The sequence below is a fragment of the Melospiza georgiana genome, chromosome 15, assembly GCF_028018845.1.
Source record: "Melospiza georgiana isolate bMelGeo1 chromosome 15, bMelGeo1.pri, whole genome shotgun sequence".
Taxonomy (NCBI): domain Eukaryota; kingdom Metazoa; phylum Chordata; class Aves; order Passeriformes; family Passerellidae; genus Melospiza; species Melospiza georgiana.
The window spans coordinates 3,460,845-3,487,130 of record NC_080444.1 but is presented as its reverse complement, the minus strand read 5'-3'; the positions used below and the strand labels follow the sequence as shown (position 1 = coordinate 3,487,130).

The 26,286-nt window shown below is 53.1% G+C and overlaps 1 protein-coding gene across 2 annotated transcripts in view; it reads left to right on the top strand.

Moving 5' to 3' along the window:
• The first annotated feature begins 8,010 nt into the window (after positions 1-8,010).
• Positions 8,011-26,286, top strand: part of NSD1 (nuclear receptor binding SET domain protein 1) — a 54,476-nt gene continuing 36,200 nt past the window's right edge. Inside the window, exons 1-3 of one of the 2 annotated variants that reach the window (XM_058034730.1) lie at positions 8,011-8,634; positions 22,147-22,279; positions 25,191-25,363. In XM_058034730.1, coding sequence (XP_057890713.1) covers positions 8,011-8,634; positions 22,147-22,279; positions 25,191-25,363 — 930 coding nt within the window. The remainder of the gene's footprint in view (positions 8,635-22,146; positions 22,280-25,190; positions 25,364-26,286) is intronic. The other variant, XM_058034732.1, reaches the window with a different exon arrangement.

Sequence of the window (26,286 nt, the reverse complement as noted above, 5' to 3'; positions counted from 1 at the left end):
CCACAGGTGCAGGAAGTGATGTCCCCACTTCTGTGCCTCCAGGCCTGCTCCAGCACAAAGCACCCTTGCATCTGTTCCCCATTAGCCACTGCTGCACTAAGCCACCGTGAACGGCGCTACCAGCGCTGCCCTGAAACTGATCCCCCAACTGCCACGGGCTCCCAGGCTGGGAAAGTGCTCTGGGGCCCAGCCCCACGCACTGGGGACCCCCCGCACCCTCCTGCCCAGGCCGGCCCAGCACTCCAGATTAAAGTGAGTTATGGGCTCTGTCTCCCCAAAGCCCATGGGAGCACAGGTTGGGGGTCTCCAGCCCCTGCTCTCTGATGCCTGTGTTGCCCCCCCTTGCCCTGTGGTGCCCAGCAATGACGGCAGCGTGGGCAAGGAGGGCTGCAGCTGTCTCACCCCCTCCTGCCAGCCTGCTCCCCGGGTCTAGGGTTTCATCCAGGCCCAGGCTTTGCCGGCCGTTAGTCCCAGGATCTGGTTTCCTCCTTCAGCTCCCAGCTGCACTCACAGCCCCCCGCCTGGAAGCTGCCTCTTCCAGCATGGAAGCTGGCTCTGTGGCACAGCCTGCCCCAAAACAGCCAAGGTGATGGGGGCTGCCAGGTGCTGTGGGGCAGGACATGGGCCCAGGGCAGCTGGAAAAGGAGTCCCTCAATCCTGGCTGCTGCTGTGGTAGTGCCCGGGTCTGGGGTCACAGGAGACACAGAACTTGGGACTTGACACAGCCCTGGGTGCTGTGAATTGTATGTGCTGGGAGCCCAACAGCTTTCAGAGCCATCCTGGTGTCCCCTCCTTTTCACAGCCCCTCCCAGGGCTGCTGTGGGTGTCCCATTCCAGTGTCACACTTGCAGCCTCCATGTCCAGCCCAGCTCCCCTCTCTGCTGGGAGGAGCCCCCCATTCCCCAGGGCGGCTGGGGGCAGACAGCCCCCTGGCAGGTGTGAAACCTGCCTGTGCCGCAGCCTGCCTGCCCGGGAAGGATCCCAGCTGTCCTCTAATGTGCCAGAACCAATGCATTTCGCACAGCCCTGAATGGGGCATTCACACGCTGAAGGGCAGATTGCCCAAGCTGCCCACAGGGGCTGCCCAGATCCCGGCTGGGACTGAGACTGAACACGGGGAGGGGCTGTGCCCAGCTTGTCCCCACCTCGCTCCAGACCGGGGTTTCTGTGCTGAGGGCAGCACACAGGGCAGGCAGTTCTTGCTCACCCTGCACTGCCCTTTCCCTGGGTTCAGGGGGAGCCATAGGTGGGTTTGCTGATGCTTAATACCAAAGGGAAGGAGTGGGGCAGAAGGGGACATTGTGAGCAGGGACCTGCCATCCCCTGCCAAACCTCACTCACTCCCTGCACATTTAAAAGTCTTGCCACAGGTGCAGGCATTGCCTGCTACCCAGAGCCCAACAACCCACACCAGTGCAGCCCACAGGGTCCTGGCTGTGCCCAGCACTGTGCCCACCTGCCTGCCCCAACTTGGGGGAATGGCCCTCAGCACATCCCCAGGCACCACCACATCCCCCAGTGAACCCCCAAAGGATGCAGCAGTGGGCACATGGGCTGTGCCCGGGCCAGCTCTGCCAGGCACAGGGCAGCCGAGGCCACGGCTGGGCAGGGAAGCAGCCCCACGACAACTGGAGGCAGTTTTTATTGTTTAACATTCCTGGTATTTTCTGTCAGGGCTGAACCAATTGTCCTTAATCCGCCAGGCTCTGCTGGCCAAACAAGTGTGGCTGAGCCACCAGCATCCTGTCCGCACGAACAGGCCCCTTTTGTGAGGGGGATTTAGTGTGTAGCCCAGTAAATCCTGCTGGTTTCCTGAGGCAGCGTTCCCACACCCCCACCATTACAGCCCCCCTTGTGCCTGCTCCCAGCCCCTGGGCCCTGGCACCGATCCCTGCCCGGCCATGCCCACGGGCATCCCGTCTGCCCAAGTTCTGGGGCCATGTACCTGCTGCCCCCCCAGAATCTGCCGCTCCAGGGCTGCAGATTCCCCTTGTGTGTTTCTGGGATATGTCTGTGAGTCCTTACGGGATGTGGGGTGTTGGTGGGGCTAAGCTTCACAGCCACCCCGCTACACTGCTGGTCCTTCGTGGGATGTCGGGTCCCCCGTGGGGAGTACAGTGGTTCTGGAGGGGTGCTGTGCTCCTGGAGCAGATGCTGTGATCCCCGGGGAAATGCTGAGCCCTGGGGAAGGGGGTTCTGGTCTGGGGTAGGGGCAGGGTGTGTGCAGGGAAGATGCTGAGTCCTAGGGGAGCTGCTGTAGTCCTTGGGGAGATGCTGAGTGCTGGATCTGGTTCTGGTCCTGGAAGGAATGCTGAGCCCTGGGGGAGACAGCACCCCAGGGGCCAGGACACCAGCTGGTTCCTCATTCCAGCTCCGGGATGTGGCTCCCAGCCCCTGCCCGGAGATGCCTTTGCTTAACGACTCTGTTGTTTGGCCGGGAGCTGATGTTGTCTTTTCTCCACAAAACAAAGGCGACAGGATTTTATCTCTGGGGAGAATCTGGTTTCTGTGAGATGCAGAAAGCCTCTGCCCCCGGGCAGGAGAGGGTGAGGCTGGCGGGGCGGAAAGGCACCAGGCTGCTGTCTGCCCCACAGCAGGAGGAGCTGGCACTGCCCCTCTGGCTGCTCCTGCCTGCCCTAGCCCTGCTCCCCGACCTGCTGTCATTGTCCCGTGCCTGTGACCCGTGTGCCCAGGCAGCGAAGGGAGGGAAGAGCCCCCATGGGCCAGCGGGCACAGAAAAGGGGACCATGAGCCCCCACACATCGGAGCAGAGGCTGAGGCACGGCCCCATCTCTCCTGTGGAGGAATCCAAACATTGGATCCCGCCACGGACAGCTCACACACTGATGTAGGCACACGCAGACATGTAGGCATGCACCCGGCCCCCATATCCATAGAGCAGCACCTGCACACTCACCTCCATGTGTGCACACTCACCTCAGGCACACCTCCAGGAACATCTCCCCATGCGTGCATCCACTTCCAGCTACGCACATACACTACATCCCCCACAAAATCCCCATGCATCCTCACATATCTGCATGCACCCACTTGCACACACACACATGTACAGCACAATCCCTATCCACACACACAGAGATACACACACACACACACACACACACACACACCCTTCTGCACCTCCCTTCATGCACCCCCAGCGGCAGAGCCGAGGCTCCAGCGCTACTGCGGACCCCCAGCCCCACATGGGACCCCCAGCCCCATCCGGACAGGCTGGGGGTGCCGGCGAGGGCGGTGGTCCCATGCTGCGGACCCCCCGCCCGCCGCCCGGACCCGCCGGTGCCGCGGGAAGCCGCGGACTCTCAGCCCCATCTCCCGGCCGGCGGGAGGAGCTGCGCGGGGCGGGCGGAGCGGAGCGGGTGAGCGGCTCTCCTGCCGCACATCCCCCGTATTTGGCTGGTGACAGTGGCCTTCGCGGCAGGACAGGCACGGGACTGTGGTGGAAGGATGACAAACGCAAGTGGGAAAAACGGTCTGCGGCATGGAGATGAATCCTGGCTCTGCTCTCCATCACCCGCACCGATGGATGGGGCTGGGAGCGGGGCAGGGCAGGGGCTTGGGCTGCAGAGCTGTGTCCCAATGTGCATCCCTTTGTATCCTTCCAGGTGACAGGAGCAGTGTGGGGAGGGCAGCCCTTGGGCACTCGAGCCTGGTGAACCTGGCTCTGCCTGGGATGGATGGATGGATGGATCAAAGCCCAGCGTGAGCTCAGCCTCCTTGCTCGCGCTGAGAGCCCTGCGCACCCCCTAAGCTGAGGATGGGGGGCAACCTGAGGGCTGGGGAAGCAGGGCAGTCCCGAGAGCAGCTGCAGCGCCCAGACGGGCTCCCTGGGCCTCGGCCCCTCGGGATTATCCCCATGCTGCATACGGCTGCTGCAGAGAGCAGCCTCCAGGTGACAGTGCAGCGACAGCTCTTCCGCGCCGGGCGGATTTGCTCAGCAGTGATGGCTCCTGTCCCCTGCAGCTCCTGCCAGCGGTCCTGCCCGCACCCACCGCCCTTGTGTGTATCTGGGCTGCCCCCGCAAGGTTTCGGGGGGCTATGGAAGCACCTGGGCAGGGGGACTGCGAGGTGAGGGACCTGGGAATCAGAGGTCACCCCGGCAGGAGGAGCAGCCCCCGAGCCGGGGACACCGGGCCGGTGCAGCCGCGCCTGCGGGCACGGAGCCGGGCTGAGCCCCACCCATGGCCCCGGCTCCAGCCGCTCCATCCCTGCGGTTTCAAGCCACGCAAGCCGCTTCCTGGGGGAAAGGGGGCCCCAGGCAAATCCTCCGGGCAGGATGCTCTCCGCTCCTCTCCTCCTCTGCTTCCTTCCTCTCCCTTGGCCGGGCCAGCCCTCCCCCTGCCCGCCGTGACTCCTTAACCCTTTCGCCCACGCTCCCGGCCGCGATCCAGCCCCACGGCCACGGATTCCAGCCACCGCCCCCGGCCCTTTGTGCAGGATCCCGGTGCTGCCCCCGGGGTCCGCGCTCCCCCCAGGCCCCGCCCCGGCGAACATCCGCTGCCGGAGGCGACTCGCAACCAGCCCATCCTGCCCGCGGCTCCCGCACGGGCCACGGCTCCCTCCGCGCTGGGCTGTGGGGCTCCCCGCTCCTCATCTCCCTCGGGGAAAGCGCGGGGGAGCCCCCGGTGCGGGGCCGCGGTGCCTCCGCATCCCCGCGGGGGCGGAGCGGCCATGACGGGAGCCGGGGATGCATTCCCGCCGGGCGCGGGGGCACCGGGCCGTTCCCGTGGGGGCGCCGGGATGCGATCTGTGCGCGGGCACCGGGGCCTGCAGAGGGAGCCCGCAGTGCCGGCGGTTCCGTGGCTGCCAGCCTGACCGGCCATAGCGCTGGCACGATGGCGGGGTGGGGGCTGAGGGCGAACCCCGCGGTGGGGCGGCCGCAGCCCCCGCGCCCCTCGCTGCAGCCCGCAGACAAAGCCCTGAGGCGGCGGGGCCGGCCACGCTGCCCGGCGTGCCGCACATCCGGGCGGGAGCGGGCGGCAGCGGCCGGGATGCCATTTCCCTGTTCTCTGCCGGAAGAGACGGGCCGGAGCAGGGCCCTTCCTGCGGGCCTGGCCGTGGCACGGGCAGAGGTGACACAGCAGATGGAAAGTGCGTCTGAGGGCACCCCGCCACCGCTGCCCTGCTCCTCCCAATACCCACAGGGCCGCAGGTGGATCGCTGCGGGGCCCCGCTGGGACAGCGGGGTGTGGACGTGCCTCGGGTGCGCGGAGCTGCCCGGGCATCGCTGCCCAAGCGGGACAGCCCTTGCACACCACTGTCCCATCGGGGTGTGCTGTGCCCTGTGCCCACGGACCAAGGGCTCACCGGGGGAAACCAGGCTGGGACGTGTCCTGATGGTGGCCCTGGCTCTTCCCCCTCAGCCTAAGAGGGGGCACTTCTGCAGAAGGAGGGCAGCTGGTGACAGTGCCCAGGGTACAGTTCCTCTGCTTGGAACAGCCCTAAACATCTCCCCAGGTCGCTCACTGGGCCTCAGACACCAGGCTCTGGGAAGACACCAGGCGTTCCTGCTCTTCACACGCCCTGCCTGCCCCTGGGGGGGTATAAATAAACCACTAGCTTCATTTTGGGAACGTGGCAGAAACGTGCGTGGCAGGTGGCTCCAATGAGAAAGGAGGAAACTTGGCTGTTGGGGCCTCTCCCAGGTGTGCCAGGCTGCGGCTGCCAGTTGATCCCTGAGAGATGGACAATATATTTCCCCCATTCAGGTGTAAACCAAGGGATCCAGGCACACTGGGTGATGCCCCAGCTCTCTGAAGGTGGGAAGACCTGTGTCGATACTGGAACTCAGTGCCAAGTTCATTCAGCACTGGGGCACAGCGTGGCCCCAGCTCCCACATGTCACTATGGCACATGAGCATGGAGGGAAAGGGCCTAAAATAGGTCAGGTGGCACCAGCTGAGCCCTGGGCTGGGACCTCGAAGGCACAAACATGTCACGAGCTTCCTGCCGAGCCACCCCACCCTCCGTGGGTGTGCTGGAGTGGCATGAGCTGAACATGGCAGTCTCTCCGTGGCTGCAGCACACCAGTGGGGTGACAGTGGGTCGGGGACCTTGGTGTGGCTCCTCAGGAGCAGATGCTGGGAGAAATGGTTGCTCCATCACCAGCCACAGACAGGCCAGAGGGAGTGCATGGGCAAGACGGCAGGGGCACCAGGAAGGCAGGTGCCCTCAGCGGGGCTGCCAAGGTGCGCAGGCAGGGAGGAGGCAAGTCTTCAGTGCCCCGCTGAGGTGCCAGCCCGCAGCCGCTCCAGGACAGCGTTTCAGCGGGGAAAAGCTGCGCCTGCGGGGCAGCGAGGCCCGGGCAGCGGGCGCTCCCTGCCTGGGTGCGCAGAGCGGCTGCTCCGGGGCCCAGCCCGGCGGGGGGAGCGCGGCGCCAGCACGGCCGGGGGCTCCCGCACGGCCGGGACGTCGGAGGGGGGGGGCGAAACAAAGGGCAGCGTTGGCGGCGGGGGGAGCGGGTCCGCCCGGGCAGCGCCGCGTCGAGCCCCGCGGCGGCACCCCGGGGGGCGGCAGCGCGGCCCTGCCCCCCGCGCGGCCCGGGCAGCACCGCCCCGGTGCCACATCCCCGCGCTGCCCCGGCTGCCCCCCGCCCCGTGCCTGCCCAGCCGTGCCGGTGCGGCGGCGGCGCGGCGCGGCGCCCGGACCCGTGCCGCTGGCGGCGGAGACCCCGGCCCGCAGCGGAGGTAGCGACGGAGCCGCCGCCCGCCGCGGGCCGGTTGCGGGGGGCGGCGGTGGCAGCCCGTCCCGGCGGAACGGGCGGGCGCGGGGCCGGTGCGCGCCGCTCGGCGGCGGGAGGGCGGGTGGGAGCGCGGCTGTCCGGGAGCGGCGGAGCCCGGCGAGGACAGCCAGGCCGCGGGCACCCGGCGCCGCTCCCCGGCGAGCGAGGCTCGGCGAGGCTCGGCAAGGCTCGCACGGCTCTGCACGGCAGCCCCGCGGACGGCGACGGCCCGGCCCGCCGGTGCGCGGGAGGGCGGCGGGGGAGCGCGGCGAGGGCGCCGGGCCGGCCCGCGGGGCGCGGCGGACAATGGCAGGGGGTAACCCGAGCCCAGCGGGGGCGGGCGGCGACCCGCGCCACCCGCCCCGCTGACCGCCCGCGGGCACCGGGGCCGGGAGCGGTGCCGAGCGGTGCACGGGGACCGGCTCCGCCCGGGTGCCCCGCCGGGGCGCAGGGCCTGGCGGACTCCATTTTGTTGGCGCCCGCTCTGCCGCCGTTCGCAGGCCCGCGGCCTGCCCGGCGTGGGGGGGAGGCGGGGGGAAGCGGCGGGGGAGACACTGCGGGGCCGCCCCGTCCCGTCCCGGCCGGTGCCCCCTGCCGCTGCCTGCGATGGAGGTGCGGGCGGCGGCCCCGAGGCCGCGGTGCCGGGCGGGGGGATGCGGGGAGCGGGGCAGGCCGGGCCGGGCCGGGGCGCGCCGGGGGGGGGGCAGCACTGAGCGCCCCCTCCCCACCTCCCCCTCCCGAGATGGGGGGGGGCATCGAGGGGGGGTTGCTCGTGCGGGGGGGGGTGGAAGGGGGGGGCAGGCCCGCGCGGGCGCGCGCGCGCTGATTGGCCGCGGCCGCCGAACCCCAAGAGCGGGGGGCGCGCGGGGCGGGCGCGCGCCCTCGCGGGATGGCGGCGGCGGCGGCGTCGGGCGCGCGCATGCGGGGGAGGGAGGAGGAGGGAGGCGGCGGAGCGGCGGCGGGGCCTGGCCGGGCCGGGTCGGCGCGTCTCCCCATCCGCCCGCTCCGGGGGCAGGCGCCGAGCCGCCCGCGGCACCCGCAGGTGAGCGGCGGCCCTGCGGCAGCGCTCAGCAGGGCGAGCGACCCCGGCGCCGGCCGTGCCGAGCCGAGCCGGGGTGGCCGGGCCGCGGCCTGGGGCCTGTAATCCGGCAGTGGCGGAGCGGGGCCGGCGGAGCCCAACGCGGCCCCCGGGTGCGGCTGCCATTTTGCGGTGCAGGCTGGGCTGACCCCATTGTGCTGTGCCCGCAGGTGGATGCCCGCCGCCCGGCATGGAGCAGGCCTGCGAAGTGAGCCGCCGCAGCTGCCTCGTCCCCTTCGGCACCTCGCTGTCGGCCGCCGAGCCCAAGGGCGGCCCCTTCGGCGAGGCCCGCGGCCCCGAGCCGCCCGCCATGCAGCTGGCGGCCGCCAAGCCCGGCTACGGCCAGGACCCGTCGTCCTGCTACATCCCGCTGCGCCGGCTGCAGGACTTGGCTTCCATGATCAACGCCGAATACCTCGGCGGTGCCGCCGACGGCGCTGAGGCCCTGCCCGACCCTGGCTCGCCGGGGCCCCGCCTGCCCGCGGCGCAGGACCCTGCGGCCGAGGTGCCCCGCGGGGCCCGGGCCTTCCCCCTGCTCCTGCGGGACGGTGCAGAGGAGGCGTTGGAGGAGGAGGGCGCCGAGACTCCGGAGGAGGAGGAGGAGGAGGACGACGACGACGACGACTACGACGACGACGACTACGAGGAAGAGGACGAGGACGACGACGAGGAGGAGGCGGCGACAGAGCCCGGCCCGCGGAGCCGCGGCCGCTCAGCTCCGCAGCGGGGCCCCGACAGCCGCCTGCAGCCGGCCGAGTCCGTGCCGGACGGCGGCCCCGGGGAGCAGCCGGAGTCCTCGGCCGCCCTGCAACTCGTAAGCACTGTCGGGGCGCGGGCGGGGGGGCCGCGGCCGCTGCCATTTTGCGGTGCGGCAGGGCCGGGCCGGGCCGGCCGCGCTGCCTCCCTCGCCCCGGCACCCCGGAGGATGGGAGCCATCTTACCGAGCGAGGGGAGCCCGCCGGGGCCGGCGCGGGCTGTCACCGCGCTCACCGCGCACCTGTGTCCCGGCGCGGCCGCCCGCGCTCCCCCCACCGCTTTTTCTCCCGTCAGGAATAAGAGGCATCATCCTTCTGCCCAGCGACTCGCTGCGGAGTTCGGTGGAGTTTTTTCCCCGTTGGAAGGGGTTTTTTTGAGCGCGGTGCAGATGAGGAGGGCAGGAGGGAGCGTTCCCATCTCCTGCCGCTCCGGCTGAACGCTGTCAGAGGCTCTTTGTCTGGCCAGGCCTGAGGTTCCCGAGCTGTGAGACCTTGGCGGTGGCCGGGGAGAGGCCGTGTCATGGCCTGACAGACCTCACGGGCAGCAGACCTTGCCTCTTATTCAGGCGGACTTTTTTGTTTGTTTCTTTTAATTCCTCTCTACACTCACAAATTCCTTTAATTATGATATAATTAATAAGAAGCAGAACTGATGGAACTGTAGTAGGAGTTCTGAAAGGAGATAGATGCATTTAGTAATTATTTTGTGTAATTTGCTTTTGAATCCAAGTATGAGAGATGTTTCTCAGTGTAACCTTTCATTTGCAGCCATATATGTATATTTCCTTCAGTTTTCGGTTGTGTGGGGTTTTCCTTGTTTATTTCTTCAATATATTTTTCAACCTCAAGGTTCCCTGCTGGAGGATACTCTGGACTTAAAGTATTGATGCAGGGTTTGAAGATTAGCTCCTTTGATAGGACTAATACCGAAACCATCTTGCTCTCTTAATTTCAGTAGAGCCGCTGATGCCGGACAGATCGTGCTGTGGGAGGCAGGATTGTGTTCCTTTGGGAACACTCCGTGTTCCTGCTGCCTGCTCTGGGGGGTGGGCAGCCCTTGTCACAGAGTGCCCGTGCAAGGGGCGATTCCAGAAAGATGCTGACAGCAGCTGAATTTGTTTGTGGAACAGTTTTTACTCTTCAGCGTTCCTTGGGAAGAATCCCTCTGTCTCTGGTGGTGAGAGGCTGCTGTGGGTCTGAGGTTTGAGCATCTCTTCAGCTTTGTTTTGCAGAGGAAAGCGGGGAATCTCTCGCAGACATGTGCTCGGTGATGCAGTTGTGGGAGGGTCTCACTTTGTAAACAGAAGCTCGCAGAGGTACTTTCACAACACTTGCCTTTACAACGTGCTCCACAGAACTGCAGCTGGTAGAGTGACAAAACGGGAGCCTGTTATTTGAATATGCAACCAGGGTTGACTTTTCAGTGAAACTGCCTTACCTGTGTGCTGTAGTTAGCCTTACTGAGTTGTTCTGGTGACTTGAGAGCACAGCTGCATTCCTAAAAAAATGCAAATAAGAAAAGCATTTTTTAGGCAGCCTGGGGTCCTGCTTTTCCTAAGTCTTGCATTCTTTCTTCAGTGAGTAAATGCAGTAGTCCTTCATTTAGTCCCACTGCTTGTGGAATGGGAAAAGACAGGGCCAAGTGCCAAGTTACCTCTGAGGCAATTTAAATCTTTTAATGGTTCAACATGACATAGTAGCTAGAAATATCCAGGTTTGCTCTTCAGGTCATGTATTCATTTAGGTATTCAATGCCAGTCTCATCTGTGTTTGGTAACTGGAATAATTTTTTTTTTTGAGAACTTGCTAAAACTTGAAACAAAAACCCACCCCAAAAAAAGCATCATGAATCCCTGGGAGTTCTGCACAGCTGTCTGTCATAGCTGGGCTACTCTTAACAGGTATCAGCTTTATGCTGCTTCTTGGTGGGTCTCCACCTTACAGCATGACTGTCTCAGAGCTTTCATTTTTGAAGCTCATGGCTCTGAGTGTGCCACTGCTGCTCAAACTTCCTGTTTTGCCAAGAGGGAAGTGTGTGTGTGTATTTCCCATGTCTGTGTCTGCCCCTTGTAAGAATTGATGCTTGCCTTGAAAAGGCACAAATGTCAAGAGTGCTCGGAGCAGAAGGGCCAGAATTTGGTTTAGTCTTAAGTGAGATGCAAAATCCAGCATTTAAGTAATGCCTCTGGGCAGGAGGGGTGGTGACAGGTATTGTTTTGCACGGGGATTTGTTAATAGCCCTGGCACCTGCTGCTCTCAGACATTTCCCCAGACAGGGGAGGTTGCTCAGGTGCCATTCAGTTGTAAAGAGGGATGTGCATATTCTGAACTAAAACTATTTTAAGTGCCACCTTAATCTTCCCTTAAGGGTGTCTGAACTTTCCAGCCGCTCCTGACAGATTTTGTGTTGTGGAGAAGGAAATTATAGCATCAATTCTTGGGTCATGTTCTCCAGAGGTGGTGAAACAGTGACTGCTGGCAGCTGCTGGCTTGGTGCCTTGTGCTCATGTTGGGCTATGGCCATTTAAATTTAAATGGGTGGTTGTTCTTGGTATCTCTGTTCTTTACCATCCTGATGTGAGTTTGTCTGTGGTGCTCTCCTGGCATTTCCAAGTTGCAGGGCCCCTGGGCAGCATTATGTACGTGAGTCCAGACTCCAGTGCTGGGGAAGGTGAAAGTCTGAGTGCCATAGGTATTGCTTGAATTTAGATGCTGAGGAATTGGAGCAAGGTGGGCTTCTTTCTTGCAGAACTGTCACGTGAAAATTTTGCTCTTCTAATGTAACTTTTGATGCCTTAATACTTCAGTTTGTTGACTTGTTGGTTTTTAGTTAGTACACACAAAGTATGTTTGAATAATTCGATTTGCAGAATTGAGCGTTCGAGGAAGCAGAGAGTTCTTGGATTCAGGTACATCTGGGCCACTCCTGCTGTGCATACATTTTGCATTCTCAAGCTGTTTTCTCCATGAGACCCTGATGGTTTCAGACTTCAGGATGTGCAGAGGCTTGCATGAGGCTCAGTGTTGCTTTCATTATCATTTCCTTGTTGTCCATTCCCACGATGCAGGACTGTGATGTTTGGGTAATGACAGTGAGGAAATGAGGTACAGGGAAATTTAGAGCCAGATGTTTTGTCCCTAAGAATTGCTGCTTCCAGAGGCTGGGTGTGAGGAATGAGTGAGGCATGTTTGTAAGGTTCCAGGAAGGTTTTTGCTTTACCAGAATCACACTGTTTGCACTGTGTTAGAAGTACTGAAGGCCAGCAGAGTCCTCTCTAGAATTAATCCATTATGACCTTGAGTTGTGTTCTAATCTGCAGCTGTGGGAGGGTACTTTTATTATAAAGTGTTGGTGTTGCCTGTGTGAGAGTTACTCTGGTGCTTGGTCTATTAACTGATGTGTCTGGTGCCATTTCTCTCTCTGCTAAAAATAAAATGAAGGAACTAAAGCCACGTGACCCTCCCTACTCCTGTAAACATTTCTGAAAGAATCTCCTACTACAGACTGTTGATCCCAGGTGTAACTAACTACTGATAACATTATATCCCTGAGATACAGCAGATATGGCAGTGGTTTGTTTTATCAGGGAACATAAATTTCCTTGGCCAATTGACATCTTCCTGGTGAGGAGATGAATTCTGTTTGGCTCTCAGTGATTCCTGCAAGCATCATCTCCTGCTCTGTGCATCTGGAGAGAACGGGGTCTTTGTGTGCTACTGTCCCCATGCCTGTGATCTGGCACACATCCCCCTTTGCCACTAGGATTTACACTGTTTGGAAGATGGTATTATTTCACAGAAAAGAGCTTGTAGCTGGATCTTGCCTTGCTGTGCAGCCTGATGGCACCCACCAGGCCTTGTACTGAGGGACATTCCTGTTTCAAATAGCTCTAAACTCACCTATAAAGGACTTCAGCCATGGTGAGTGTCCAGAAGAATGGCAGTTGCCACCGTGAGGGCCCTGTCCTTGCCTGTGTTATTGCTTGACAATAAATTTTCAAGGTCCTTAATGACTTTATGCTTTCACGGTGTGGTGATGCTGCATTGCCACTTGGTCATGGGGAGGTGTGAGTGAGGGGGTGTCAGGAGCTGTCCCAGCAGGACCTGCAGTGTGTCAGAGCAGCTCCTTCTGAGGGTTTTGAACAGTCTGCAGGATCCAGAGCTCTCCTGCACAGCCTGTTGGATCCTGGAAGTTTTATCATAGCATTTGGCTGAGATTGCCCTTCCTCTCCTCGTTTTATTGTATTTGTTTTCTGACTGCTGATTAGGTGTGAAATATCTGTTTGTGTACATGGTTTTACAGGAAATGACTTGGTTTCTCTAGAAAATACCTGGTGTGCTGTGTGAAATTTGAATGACTGATGCCTTTGCAGTTCATGCTCTAAAGCTGAACCTGTCTGTTTGCAAATAGCAAAACCAGAGGTGTGTTCTGGGACAGTTTCGGGGACAGTTTTGAAAGTGATGTTTTACTGCATTTAATGACAGAAGCCTCTGTGTAATTTCTGCTTACCAAATTTAAAACTTACTTTTAAAACTTGAGCAGGAGAGAAGCTGTTCAAGCAATGTCCTGGTTAATATGCTATTTGCAGTTGTGAGTCTGGCAATAGTAGCAATTAAATTGGCTTTTGCAGGTGTATTTTTGGGCTGGATGCTGCCTCTCAGACCCTGCTAAATGCCTATATGTGCTGGGGATTTCTTTTGGAAGAGTGTGTCTCCCACAACTTGAACCTTTTCTTCCTAATGAGTCTTAGGTTGTTGAGGGTAGTCATTCAAGTTTTACTGTTACAACTCCTCCTCAAGCCTTGGTAAAATTAAAATCAATGATAGTGGCTCAGTTTGATGCTGTAGCAGTAACCTTTGACTTCAGAGCAGCATATTCTGCATGAAGTCATGGATTTGTTTATTGCCTCTTGCAATGTAGCAGCTTCTTGTTGTACCTTATTACACTCTTGTTCCCAGAAGTGGGGTTAAACTGTGTGATGTACAACAATTATTAAGTGGTTTTTTTTTTTTAATTTTCCCAAGTTAACTGAACAAATTTGTAGCTCACTCAAGAGGTGAACTCTAAATATGGTCAAGTTACTTTAGCCCTAAGAAAAAAACAGTGTTCTCTAAGATATAATTGAGATGGTATTAAAAGTATATTTGTAACTCAGAAATTTGTGTTATAGATGATGGTCAATTTTCAGTGCAGTTGCTTGGAATATACTTCTGCTTTTCTTGCCTGCGAGTACCAGCTTATGTATAGTAATTTTGACTGCTTTTCAATTATTTGCTCTGGCATTTAGAAAGGCAAAGGGAATGGAAGCATCAGAAAGAAGAAATCAGGCAGGGAGTTGTCCTAGGAGTTAAAAAACAGCTTAGGTGAATGCCACTTTTAATACCAAAAAACGATGACCTATGTTTGTTCTGTCTGCACAGAGCCATCTGGTGAAGAATGGTAACACGGGGGAGTTTGTTATGGCTGCAGAGCTGTGGTGCCGTGCTGAGGAAAGCAGAGGTGCAGAGTTTGGAGCCCCAGTGGTTCAGTCCTGGCTGGGAGCTCAGGCATTGCTTTGGCTGGTCTGAGTGGGTGCTCCTGACCCCAGTGCCAAGGACAGGGGAAGATGCTGCCCTGTGCTGGAGCAGCTGCCAGCTGAGGTGCTCTGTTCTTGTTGCATTAGAAATCTGGTTCCAGTGTGGCTGCTCACAGCAGTGATTAAATGTGTGACAGAGATAAAGATGGCCTGGGTGTGCATCCATCTCGTTTGTGTCCAAAAGCATTGATGAAGCCCAGAGGAATTTCAGCAGTGTGTCTTGCTTCTACTGAAGGATGGTAAAGCACTTGTTAAAATTGACATGCTGCCTCTTCTTGGTTATCATTAAGATTTATCTCACACAGTTCTTTGGAAAAATGGCAGAGAAGTTGGGAGAAAAGTCACCTTGTGTATCACTTGTTTCCCTCTCAAGGACAGGCTGGTCCTGGCTGGGTGCCTTCACTGCTGTCTCTAGCACAGCCAGAGCAGAAGGGTTGTGCTCAGTTGTCCCAGCTCATTGCCTGCACTGGTTGTAGCCTTGGCAGTGATGGAGCTGCACAATCCACAGGTGGATTCTGTGCTTTTCCAGCAGCAATTCCTTGCTGTCTCTGTGGGGCTGAGGTGCTGCTGGGGTTCTGGGTGGAGAGCAAGGCTGCAGTGGGAGGGACACCACACGAGTGCCATCAGGGAGGGGAGAGTTTTGGGAGCTCTGTTGGTGGCAGAATCACAGGGAGAGGGCAGCACATCTCTAGTCCTGGAGGCTTCCCCTGTGTTCTCCCATCCTCCTCCCCATGGAGTACGCCACCGGGGTGGGAAGGGTTGGCAAGAAAAGATTTGAGTGAGTTCTTGGTAGGGAATTTGTTCTGTTGGTCACGTGCAGTAATTGGGACAGCTGTGGATGCTGCTGGAGATAGCTCATCCCACTGCTGGGCTCTTCAGGAAAAACAGCTTTACAGTAAAATAATTACACAATAAAATAGCAGAGTAATTTGTTTTAACCTCCAGACACTCATCAGAAATAATGCACTGGGACTCCTTTTATATTTTCAGGCATTGACTTTTGCATGTGAGACACTAGAAGTGTTGAGTTGGGTGGAGCAATTCAAGTGTTGCATCCAAGCCAGAGGATGGAATGCCTTTTGGTGAGGTATTCTTTAGGAAAAAGTGAACAGTGAATTTCCTGCACAGTAGTATCTCAGCACACTGGAAACTGCCAGTTTCTTTTTCAGCTCCTGTAGTGCCTGCAGTGTTGAGTGTGCAGGGAGGCTCTCACCCTCAGCCCTGCTTGAAGCTTCCATGTTCCACTTGTTTTGGAGGAGTGTGTTCATGACTTTCCCCTCCCATTGTTGATGGAAAGATAGAAACCTGCTGTTGCCTCACAAGAAGGGTGAGGAGCAGAGTGGTTATCACCTTTTTTATAGTTCCTCCCCTTGCCCTGATGTTACTCTGTTGTTTGATTTTCCCCAAGCACCTGTTCAGACTTCCTACTGTTCTGGCTAATGTGGTGACTGCCCGCAGATTCCTAAATAACAGCAGTAAAACAAGTCAGGCTCCTCTTGATTATGGTTGGCAGTCCTCTCACAGTGTTCACCATGTTTGGGAAGCTGGATTCATCACAGAAAGGTTTGGAAGCATAAGTTTGTAGTAGCTGGTGCCTGAAGCATCAACCTTCCTCAGGTCATGGCTTTGAGTGTGGATGTAAAGAAATAAATAAGCACCAGATAAATTTATTGCCCTGTTAGTGTTCAACAATTCTGATTTCAATATTAGTAGGAGTTCAGAAAAAGCAGTCCAAGTTATAAGTGCAGATTCAAACTTAATTTTGTATGAATAGAAATTTTGTTTCTTTTGGAAAAATGGTGGTTTTGGGTAGGGGGACTTACATGCTGAATGCCATCTCATTTTCAGGAGGTTATGGTTTTGTGTAAGAGGCATCTTTTTATTTGGACTAGCAAAGTGGGATTATCCCTTCTTTCCTGTGGGTAAATAAAAACTTCTGCAGAAAATGAGATTTGTAAGCCCCTCCTTAAATGTTTGTTGCTTTTAAAGAATCCCATGGACTTAAACCCAAACAGCATCAACAACCAAACCAAGCAACAAGCCAGTTCATTTTATTTAAATCAGCCCAAACTCACACTTTCTAGCTCTTGAGGTTTTATTACAGTATTCACTCTTTGCACTGTACATGTTGTTCTCTAGTTCTGCTTCATTCTGGTTACAGCTTAAGCTGTAATGAATAGAACATACATATATAAATGAGAATAGCCAAGTTTCATTTTGCACAGTTTGAATCTGTTTTTCATTTCATAGATTTAGAAACTTCATGTCTGAAAAATGGGTGCCGTGTTTAACCAATGTCTTGCTTGTGAGCAATTTGGTAATACATAGAGGAGCACAAAAGTAAGGCTGAAAAGGGGGAAAATCTGATGACCTGGTTTCAGTTTGTGGTTTTTTTGTTTGTTCTCTGACATAAGAAGATATTTGTGGGTAATTGTTCTTTGTGAGAATTTGCAAACTTTTGGTAATGCCAGCAGTTCCTCGCTCACTGAAACAATTAGTGCTGATTAAAAGAGCCAGATTTGAAGAGAATGTGGTTTATCATTTAAAATGTGTGCAGATAAGCAAGTGTGAGAGTCTGTCCTCTGCTTCAGGTTCCTGGAAGTGGTCTGAAGTCTTCTGTGTGTGAGTGGATTTCTCTCCACTGGGATCTGGATGAGTTCACATCCCTTCTCTCCCCCTTCCTCCTCCTGCCTCTCTCAAACCTTGCTGTCAGGTGCATTTCTGGTAGTTGGGGTGCTGAAGTGCCAGAGCTTTCTCTTGCACTGCTCTTCCATCCAATCTGTAAGGAAAACTATTTCCACTGAATGAAACAGGGATGCTGTTACCCAGTTATCTTGGAGACTGAAACTTTGTGTTCTCTCCTCAGTACATTCTTTATTTAATATCTGTACGTGGATAACTCCTGAACTTGATAGGAATGTTTCAGGCTGTAGGAATTACTCAAAAGTAGTCCAATCTGCTCTCTTGATTTTAACCTTTCAGGATGGTTCATAGGTACATATGGACCCTGAAAAACTTCAGTACCCTGGAAGATGGTAGTAAAAACTGGCCAAAGACAGCAAATAACGTGCAAGCATGTTGGTAACAGAAGTTTGGTCTGTATCATCATTTTTGCTGTATTTTTTGCTAGTGAATATTTGATTAGTGAGTATTTAATGCTTCTGGATGATGATGATCCCAGATAAGAGGTGGTGTCATTCTCAGACATGAATGTAGGTCAGACGCCTGTTTGCTTTCTGCTGCAGTGCTGAGGCTGAAGAAGACTGGAGCAGTCGGGATGAAGAGCATGTCCCCAGGTCCCAGCAGCACAGGCTGCCCATGGGCTTCCAGCAGGCTTCTCCAGCTGCTCTGTTTGATTTGAAGCTTGCCATGAAGTGCCAGTGTGATTATTACTCTGGTTTCTTCAGATATGCCATTGTGTGCTGTGGTTTGGGTGGAGGTTTTGTCCATGTGGGCTCCAGTTGGGCCTGCCCCTTTCCCTGTGCAGGGATTGATTCCTGGAAGTTTTGTCACAGGGAGTGCAGGGTCAGCATTGCAGCTCTCTCTGTAAAGGCTTAAAGCTCCTGTGCTTGATAATGGTACTTGGTATGGAGGAAACTTTAGTGATCTCTGCTTGCTTTGTTTCAAATATCTCTTAAGCTATCAGGCACATACTATTTAATTATCTTTCAATTTTTGGTGGGTTTTTTTTTAATCAGTTTGGGTTTGATTTCAGAAAATGTTCTTTAAAACATGAATCTTTGCTAATGAGAATTATTATTTCTAGCTTCCATCACAAGCAGTTACTAATTTTGCTTTGTTGTTGTTCTTAGTCTCCTCCTTTTTACCTTTCCATGCAGCATTCCCAAGCAAAGGTTATTTCCCAATTCCTCTCCTTCTCTCTATGTCTGTTCATTTCTCAGTGCAGGAGTGCTGGGGCTGAATGAAGTAATGAAGCATGGATCACTCAGACTTCTTTCCATTCTCCCTTCATTAAGAGCAGTGCAGAGGTGGGAGTTGACCTTTTAACTATCTGTCAGCAGCAGTCACTGCATGGGAGTTGCATCCATTGCTGCTTGGTTTCTATGAGCAGAGTTAAAGGATGTGGATCCCCTGGGACAGGAGCTGTATGGACAGCTCAGTGCTGAGGTTATAACTGCTCTGCTTTGTATTAAACTCTGCTAACTCAGTGAGGATGTGCTGTAGCTGAAGGGAAGTTCCATCTCCTGAAGACTCTTGGGGTAGCTTTAGCAATGCCCTTCCAGGCTTGTTCTGGAATTATTTTAATAGGAAAAACTTGCCCCAGTTGCTGCCTCTCCTTTGTGAGGGCAGAGGGTGAATAACCTGTTCTGCTGAAATGGCAGGAGCTGGGAGTGGCCTGTCCTAGGCACAGGGCACCTGTACACCTCTGTGGGGTTGGTTGTGTCAGTGGGTAACTTCTGTATAGAATCACAGAATGGTTTGGGTTTGAAGGGGCCTTAAAGGCAATGCAGTTCCAATGCCCTGCCATGGGAAAGGACAACTTCTGTTAGATGAGATTGCTCAGAGCTCCATCCAGCCTGGCCTTGAACACTTCCAGGGATCCAGGGGCAGCCACAGCATCTCTGGCTACCTGTACCAGGGTCTCACTACCTTCACAGGGAAGAATTTCTTCCTCACATTTAATCTAAACCTACTCACAGGTTATGGCCATTCCCCCTTGTCCTGTCACTCTGTCATTCTAAGTCCCTCTGCAGCAGACTGTCAAGCCCAGGCTATCCAGGTGCTTTCAAATGTCTTTCCCTCAAGTTCACTTTGGTAGGGTTTGTTTCTGGTAAAAAAGCTGGTGATCTTCAGCCAGTTCAGCCATATCTGGCTCACAGGAATTGGATGGGCTTCTTATCATCTCATCCTGTTAAGAAAAAATAATGATCACCAAACTTCAAGGCATAAGAGGTGGTGGTGGGGGCAGGCTGTGGACTGATCCTCAGCAAGCTTCCAGTTGTAACTAACAAGAAACAGGTATTGGGAACAAATTTGTCCTGGACATAGATGGAATGCAGAGAGAAGCACAAGAGTTGCTGGCCTGGGAATGAGAAGTTTGAAGAGAGCACTGGAAGTTTGTGGGGCAGAGTTGTTGCTGTTTGTGCCCCTGGCAGTGATGTTTGGGCCAGCTCATGTGTGGGATGTGACTTACCTGCAGCTACCAGTGTGGTGAGATCTGCTCAGGAGATATCCCTGTGCCACGCTGCTGCTGCAGGGCCCTGGGCAGGTATCTGCTGTACACTCAGAGGAAAAGGTTATTAGTGTCATTGTTTACACTCTATTGGTTAATTACCCTTTGGATGTGGCCACCTCCTTTTATGTTCATCCTTGGCTTTGATTCTCTTCAGTTCGTGCCTGAAACAGGCTTGGCAGAATCTTCCTCCATTATTTTTGGGGGATCAGTGGCTTCTTTCTTGCTTTACTTCATCATCCTTACACACAGTGGTTTTTGCTGCCCCAGCCTTTCTGCAAAACATGTTCTGTCCCTGGCTTCATTGAGTAACATTGTTTATAATTAAGTCAGGAATAAACTGTAATAGGGCATTCTTGGCCAAGTATTTCCATGATGGCTTTCCAAAGCAGGTCAGAATTGGGAGTGTGCAGGGCTCCAATGACTGCAGATCACTGCTTTGGGGCTATAATTTTTCTATCATGCTGCAGAGTTTAAAGGAAGCGACTTAACTGTACTTGGAAAGGACAATAATTGCTGCTTTTGCTCCTCTGCTCTTGGCTATTCAGTGTTACACCTTTTGAAAGTCTAGCAGATTTTTTTCTCCTGTAAAGAAAAAAAGTGTTAAGGCATCTCTGGCAGGTTGGTAGGTATTAGGGAGACTGGAGAGGAAAAATATGCAAGACAGTGACCTGCTGCAGTGCATCCTGTCACGAGGCTTCCCTCAGGACATGATGCTTCCTGATCTGCCTCTGTGCCCCACTGGTGGGGACTTTGTGGTGGGTGATGGTGAGTCCAACACCTGACTGCTAATGCTGGGGAAATGAGAGAGGAAACTGGGCAGGAATGAGAATAGCTGCTGACTTCTTAGAAAGAGGTTTAGGCATTGTCTGAATAGTTTCTTGAAAGCCGCATTTTCACTCGGCTGGGGTGTTGGAGGTTGACAAAGAGTTGATTTAAATGCAGACTTGCCTAAGGGCAGGGGCTGTGGGTGTCGTTCAGGTGGATCAATGTGAATGGCTCTGGCAAACCTCCAGTGAGGTTTTACTGCTCTGTCCACTGCCTGTGCTCAGGTTACAGTTGTCAGTAGGATGCACATCTATTGTATGTGTATGCACAGCATTGGAGATAATCAGCTGGAATATACCTGTATCCCTCAAAACCCAGGCTGGAAATCTGTAAAAAAAATTTGAGGCCAAAGTGGCATTTACAAGAGCTCAAGCAAGGGGTTTGCATCTGAAAGTGCATCTGCATTTTAAAGGAACAGCTGAAGGCAGCACCTCTGGTCCTGTGCTCACAGATCCAGCTGCAGACACAGAGGGTGCAGCAGGGCAGTGGCAGAGAGGGGCTGCAGCCCCTGCCCCGTGCTGTTCACATTCCCTGTTCCTGAACTCCTGCTCAGCAATAAGTTATTGTGTGGCTTTTGATGAGTGAGTGAGAAGAATTTCAATAATGTAGTGTGTAACATCATTACGTGCCTTTTTTCATATGACAGGGTTTATTCTTTTGTGTTTTCTTTAACCACATGAAGAAGAGTCATAAAACTCAATGAGAAACGGAATATACCTTTTATTAGAGAGGTCTGTTGTGTTTTAGTTGCTGGGATGTTGAACTGGGTATGGCAAGAGACGTGCCTGAAGCAGGGTGGTTAGCAGGATGGAGAAGAGAAGCAGAAAGGTGTGTGTTTGTGCTCTGACAATTTAATGAGGAGCATTACTGGCAGGAAAAATACCTGGGGTGCTTCTTGGAGCTCTTAAAATGCTGAACCCACCTGGGACATGTTGGTGGGTGCTGCTAAAAAGGCAGGATACCCCACAGCTGGGTGTAGGGACTCTTGTATCCTGTGAAAACCTATTGTATCTCATCTTGGCTCAGTTATTCACAACACCAAAGCTCCTGGATCCTCTCCTTGGCACAGGTCCTGCACATGCAGCCAGAGAGGCTTCGTGCTTCACAAACAGCTCGGGATCTGCTCTCAGCTCCTGGGCAGCGACACAGAAATGGCATTAAACACTCTAGGGTTTGTGTATTGAAAGATTTCGGTGTTCTTGTGGCTGCTGCACAGCCCTGAGAAGCTGAGTGGATTTGGGTGACTCTGTGTGCAGAGTTGATACTTGTGAGCAGCTTTTGGAGACAGGCAAGGTCAGTGTTGTGTGTGTGTTCTGGAGGGGGGTGCCTGTTGTTACACTCCCTTTCTGCTCTGTAGTTATGGAGCAAAGCAGCACCAGATCTGCTCATACAAGCTAAACATCAGAATATACATTTTTTTGTGATTGTGTCTGCCTTTGGTTTCAAATATTTTCTGGTGAAGCTTTTTCCTGAGCATATATGAGAAGCAGGATAGTTACTAACTTGTACATACCAACCTTTCTTTTTTTTCCCCTAACTGATAAACACTTGCTGTTTTATCACGTTTCAGTCAGGAAAATTTCACTGTCTCTTACTGTTACTTTTTCGGTATGTTGCAACCTTTGAAATTAACAAACTGGTGCTGGTGAAATAATGGGGTCTAGTAGTGACTCCAAATATTTACCTGTTCAAATGTGTGAAGTTTGAGTGCAGTCATTTACCAGAGGTCACGATATTTACTAAAAAAATAACAAAAACCTTCTCAAATCCTCTTATTGTTTTGTTCTTGCAGAAGAATGGGGAGAACCATTGTGTTCTTTGAAGGTGTAGGAGCCACTAAGTAAAATCGGGACTTGCTTTTTAATGTAAATGTCTCTGCTGTCCCGTGTAATCTGCACACAGGGGGGGAGGCAAATCTCTTCAAAAGCATCTGGAGCTTTAGTGATTTCTTGTGTTCTGGTTTTTCCCCAAAGATCCGAGTCAAGAAGAATCCTCCAGTGAAGTATGAAGTTGGGGATCTTGTTTGGGCCAAGTTCAACAGACGCCCATGGTGGCCATGCACAATTTGTCATGACCCAGTGCTGGACTGTCACTCAAAAATGAAAGGTACTGTATCTACTCAGACCACAAAGTGGAGGTGTTGTGTATGGCAGGATGCTGCAGTTTTTAATTAATTTTAAAAGCATTTCTGGCCTTTGAACGGTGTGAAGAAATAGACTCTGCTGTGGAAAACAAGACCTGGGTCCATAAAGTAGAGCTAAATGAGGGAGGTGGCAGGAAGAAGGGGCTGGGGGTGATGAAGTGGCACAGATGGCTGTGGGACATTTAGGCTGTTCTCCCCAAACTGTAGGAAGGACAGATAGCTGGGCTAAGCTCAGGGCAGTGCAGAAGAAAAAGCAACCTCTCAGAAAAGTTATGCAGAGAAGAAGGAGATCGATCAGAGCGGTGGAACAGGTGAGGAGGCAGAGCTGGGAAGATCGGAGTTGTTGTTGGAGAATGGGAGGCTGGAGAGGCTGAGGAGTGGAGTGTGGGGTAGTGCAGTGTAGCTGCTAAGTGCCTGAGGGTGTGATGGGAACACGTGCATGGAAGTGAAATTTTTGGGTCTTATTTGGCACAAAAAAGTAAGGGGTTGTTGACAGGAAATTCTGGAAAAACCAAGAGATGGAGCCATGTATGTGACTGTTCAGGGTATAGTGTGAGTGAGCTGAGTGTGAGGAGGAGAGATGGGCAAAAATAACAGAGCTGTGTGTGCTTGGCCACAGGAGAGAGCCAGGAAGGGAGAAAAAGAGTCTTGAAAGATCAAGGCAGACATAGGTGAGTGATGGAGAGAACAGAAGGGAAATGAGGAATTGTTTGCTTTTACTATCATACCAGATGCCACGGGGAGACTACCACAAACAGAAAGGCTTATTATTTGTTCCTGGTTTCCCCTTCTGATTCTTTCTGTTCTCTGGGCAACTGGAAACCCCTTGAACAGGTGTCCTCTGCCACTGACAGCTCTAGACTGGTGAGATTGCCACTCACTACTGGTTTTGTCTCCAGGTTTTGTGGCCCTTGCCAGCCTAAGCACAAGTGCTGTGCATGAGTGGAGTTCTTTTTGAGTGGCCATCGGCTCAGAGCCACGGCTGTTTCTCTAGACATGAAGTAGCTTTTCCTACGTGGTGCTCACATAATCCCCAAGCCTGCTTGCTGAAGTCTTCTTTCTTCACCTCCCCCTTCATCCTTTGGGGAGGCATTTATCCTGATTCTAGAGAATAGTGAATGTGCTATTTTAAATAGTCTGTTTCCAGCTCTCAAAATCCTGTCAGAGATGTTTCCAGAAGATATGCTGATATATATTGTCTCCCAACATCCCTCCTCATGAAGTTTTGGGCAGGATTTAATGTACATAGCTGTCCAGTATTCCCCTCTCAGCCTATGCATGAGGATTGATAATAAAGGAATTCTGCAGGGAGGAAAAGCTCTGTCAGCAAGTTCCAGGAAGGCCTGATCTCCAGCCACATGAGGGACTCTCCCACCATTGTTTTATCTGTGTTCAAACCAGTGGAGCTCATGGGAAAATTATATTTTCCAACTGTGGCTGTATGTAATCTGCTTGTCCTCCCTTCCCAATGCCAAGGTGGCAAAGCAGATGGATCAGAGCTCGGGCACTTTTGGGCAGGAGGAGCTGGGCTCTGTGTGCACTGCAGGAAGCTCAGTCCTACTGCCTTGGCTCTCCTGTTGCCAAGGGAACAAGCCCTTCAAAACAAGGCAGGTCGCTTCAACCTTGTCTCTTGTGCTGAAAGCTCTTCTCTTGGGATTTCAGGAATGGTGTTTAGTTAAAGGCAGTTTACCTTTTCTCAGCAAGCTCTTGGCTTGGAAGATTTTTGAAGCTGGAAGGTGTAGGCTCAGTGGCTTGAGTCCCAGAACTGTGAATGGGGTGGATGCAGCATGTGATCTTTGCACTTGGTTTGATGTTGTTCTGGTGGTTGTTTGTCATCCTCTCAGTGGTCTTGGTTAGAATCTCAGTTTCAACATCACTTAAGGCCAGGCTGCCACACTGTTCTGGCACCCTGGAAGAGGCAGCACAAACCAAATGGGCTGGGAGTGTAATCTGCCTGTTCAGAGGGTGAAGGTGTTTCCAGGAGAAGGTTGATGCATTGCAGCAGACTGTAGGGAGAAGTTTGTATCCCATAAGTGTTGTTTGCTCTGTTCCAATGCTTGTGACCTGTCCTTTTAAACCCAGTACTGATTCAGTTCTTATTTGTACCATGTGTGTTCAATTTTCTTGCATAGAAAGTACCTTTAAAGCATCTTTGGATGTGCACCTATGATTGAATTTCTTCTCTTTCTCTGCACCTCTTGTGCCTGAAGTATGGAGAAACTTATTGCAACTAATGTTGTGTCATATTGCACCTAATATTTTCAATGTGTGTGCACGTGTTTGCTTAAATCCTGCTGTTCATGTTTTATGTCCCAAATAAGACTTTGTTTGGTATTAAAACATGGAAGAGGATGAGATGTATTGTGATGGGGAGGTTCAACCTGTGTGAGTAAATCCTATCCAGAAGGATGTCAGTTCTGGGTGTTCCCAGCACTGTTGTGTTTTCCCAACGGTCAAGTGCTCTGGACTGTTTAATCATTAATCAGGGAGTAGCAGAAAAAAATGTTCTGCCTGGTGTGTTGTGTCTCTCAAGGAAAAAAAATTAGATATTTTTACCTTCTCTTTTTATGCAAGCTGTCTTTGCTGTAGGAAGATGACCAATCATAGGCGTGTTAATCAATTGTTTGTAAAAACCAAAAAAAGCCCAAACAATTTAAAAATAGAATAGTAATAGTCTAAATATAGACAGTAGCAAACAAAGGGATCTGCCTTAGTTGTGAGTAGAAATCCCCAGAACTGGCATTTATGTAGGAATGTTGTTAAGCAAAATTTAATTGAAAATTACCTCTCCAATAGTTACTGTTTTCTGTGTCTCTTTTTGTGTCTTTATTCTGTTACATACAAGGGGTAATTCTGTTAAATTTCTTGAAATAGTTTCCAGTGGGAGACCATACCGAGAGTATTATGTGGAAGCCTTAGGAGAACCTTCAGAGAAAACCTGGGTTCCTGGGAAAGCTGTTGTCCTCTTTGAAGGGAGACATCAGTTTGAAGAGCTGCCTGTTCTCCGGAAAAGAGGAAAGCAAAAGGAAAAAGGATACAGACACAAGGTGAAAGAGCTGTTTTGTGTAATATGTTTTTATTTCTTTGAATCTGCACAGTACAAAATATTCCTTTATGCCTGAATTTGTACTTTGACAGCTTCTGTGAGACTGACTGCAGCAAGTCAGCCAGGGAAGGGATTCTTTGTGTCCTTACAGCAGCATAGTTTATAAACTGCCAGGAGTTTCCAGGCTCTCTTCTATGCTGGGGTGTGGCCTGCTGCTTCTATTGCCCTGGACAGCTCTGGAAGGCAGAGGAATCTGGGCTCTGTTGGTGTGGGATCTGTTTAGCAGCACAGCCCTCTCCTGCTGTGGATTGCAGCACTGCTAAAAAACTTCTGTGCTCTCTGGCAGCCTCCTTTGGCTGCTCTCAATCAGAGGTGGAGTTGCATGCTTCACTAGATCACTGGCTGAGATAAAGCAGTGGGGTTTTTAGCACTGCTTCAGTAATTCTCTTTATAGAAACCTGTTAGGACTTATAATTTGACTTGGGAAATGCTTTGTCAGTGAGCCTGTGGGAATGAGTTTTGTGGCTCATCGCACCATCTCCGTTTCCAAACATAACAGCCCTGAGCAGTTGTAGCCAGTTAATGTAATGTGACACAGGGGTCTGGTCTATGTCTTTAGGAAGGTGACTGCAGAAATTAACTCGTTGGAATAGCTGAAGTGGAGAACTGCAGAGGCTACTGTGTTGCTGTGAGAAAGCAAATAGTTACACTAGGCAATGGTATCTGGTTTTTCTTTTTTTTTTCCTACTCTAAAGCTTTATAACCTGTGTTAGTGCAGAACCATCAGATTGAATGTGCTCTTGCAGATGTGAGTCCCTGGGGGCAGTGGCCTTATTTGGTTTTTCTTTTCCAAGGGCATGTTCAGTATCTTCTTTAAGGACTTCTCTCCTTGTGCTCTCAACAACTAGTGACATGCTCCCAAGT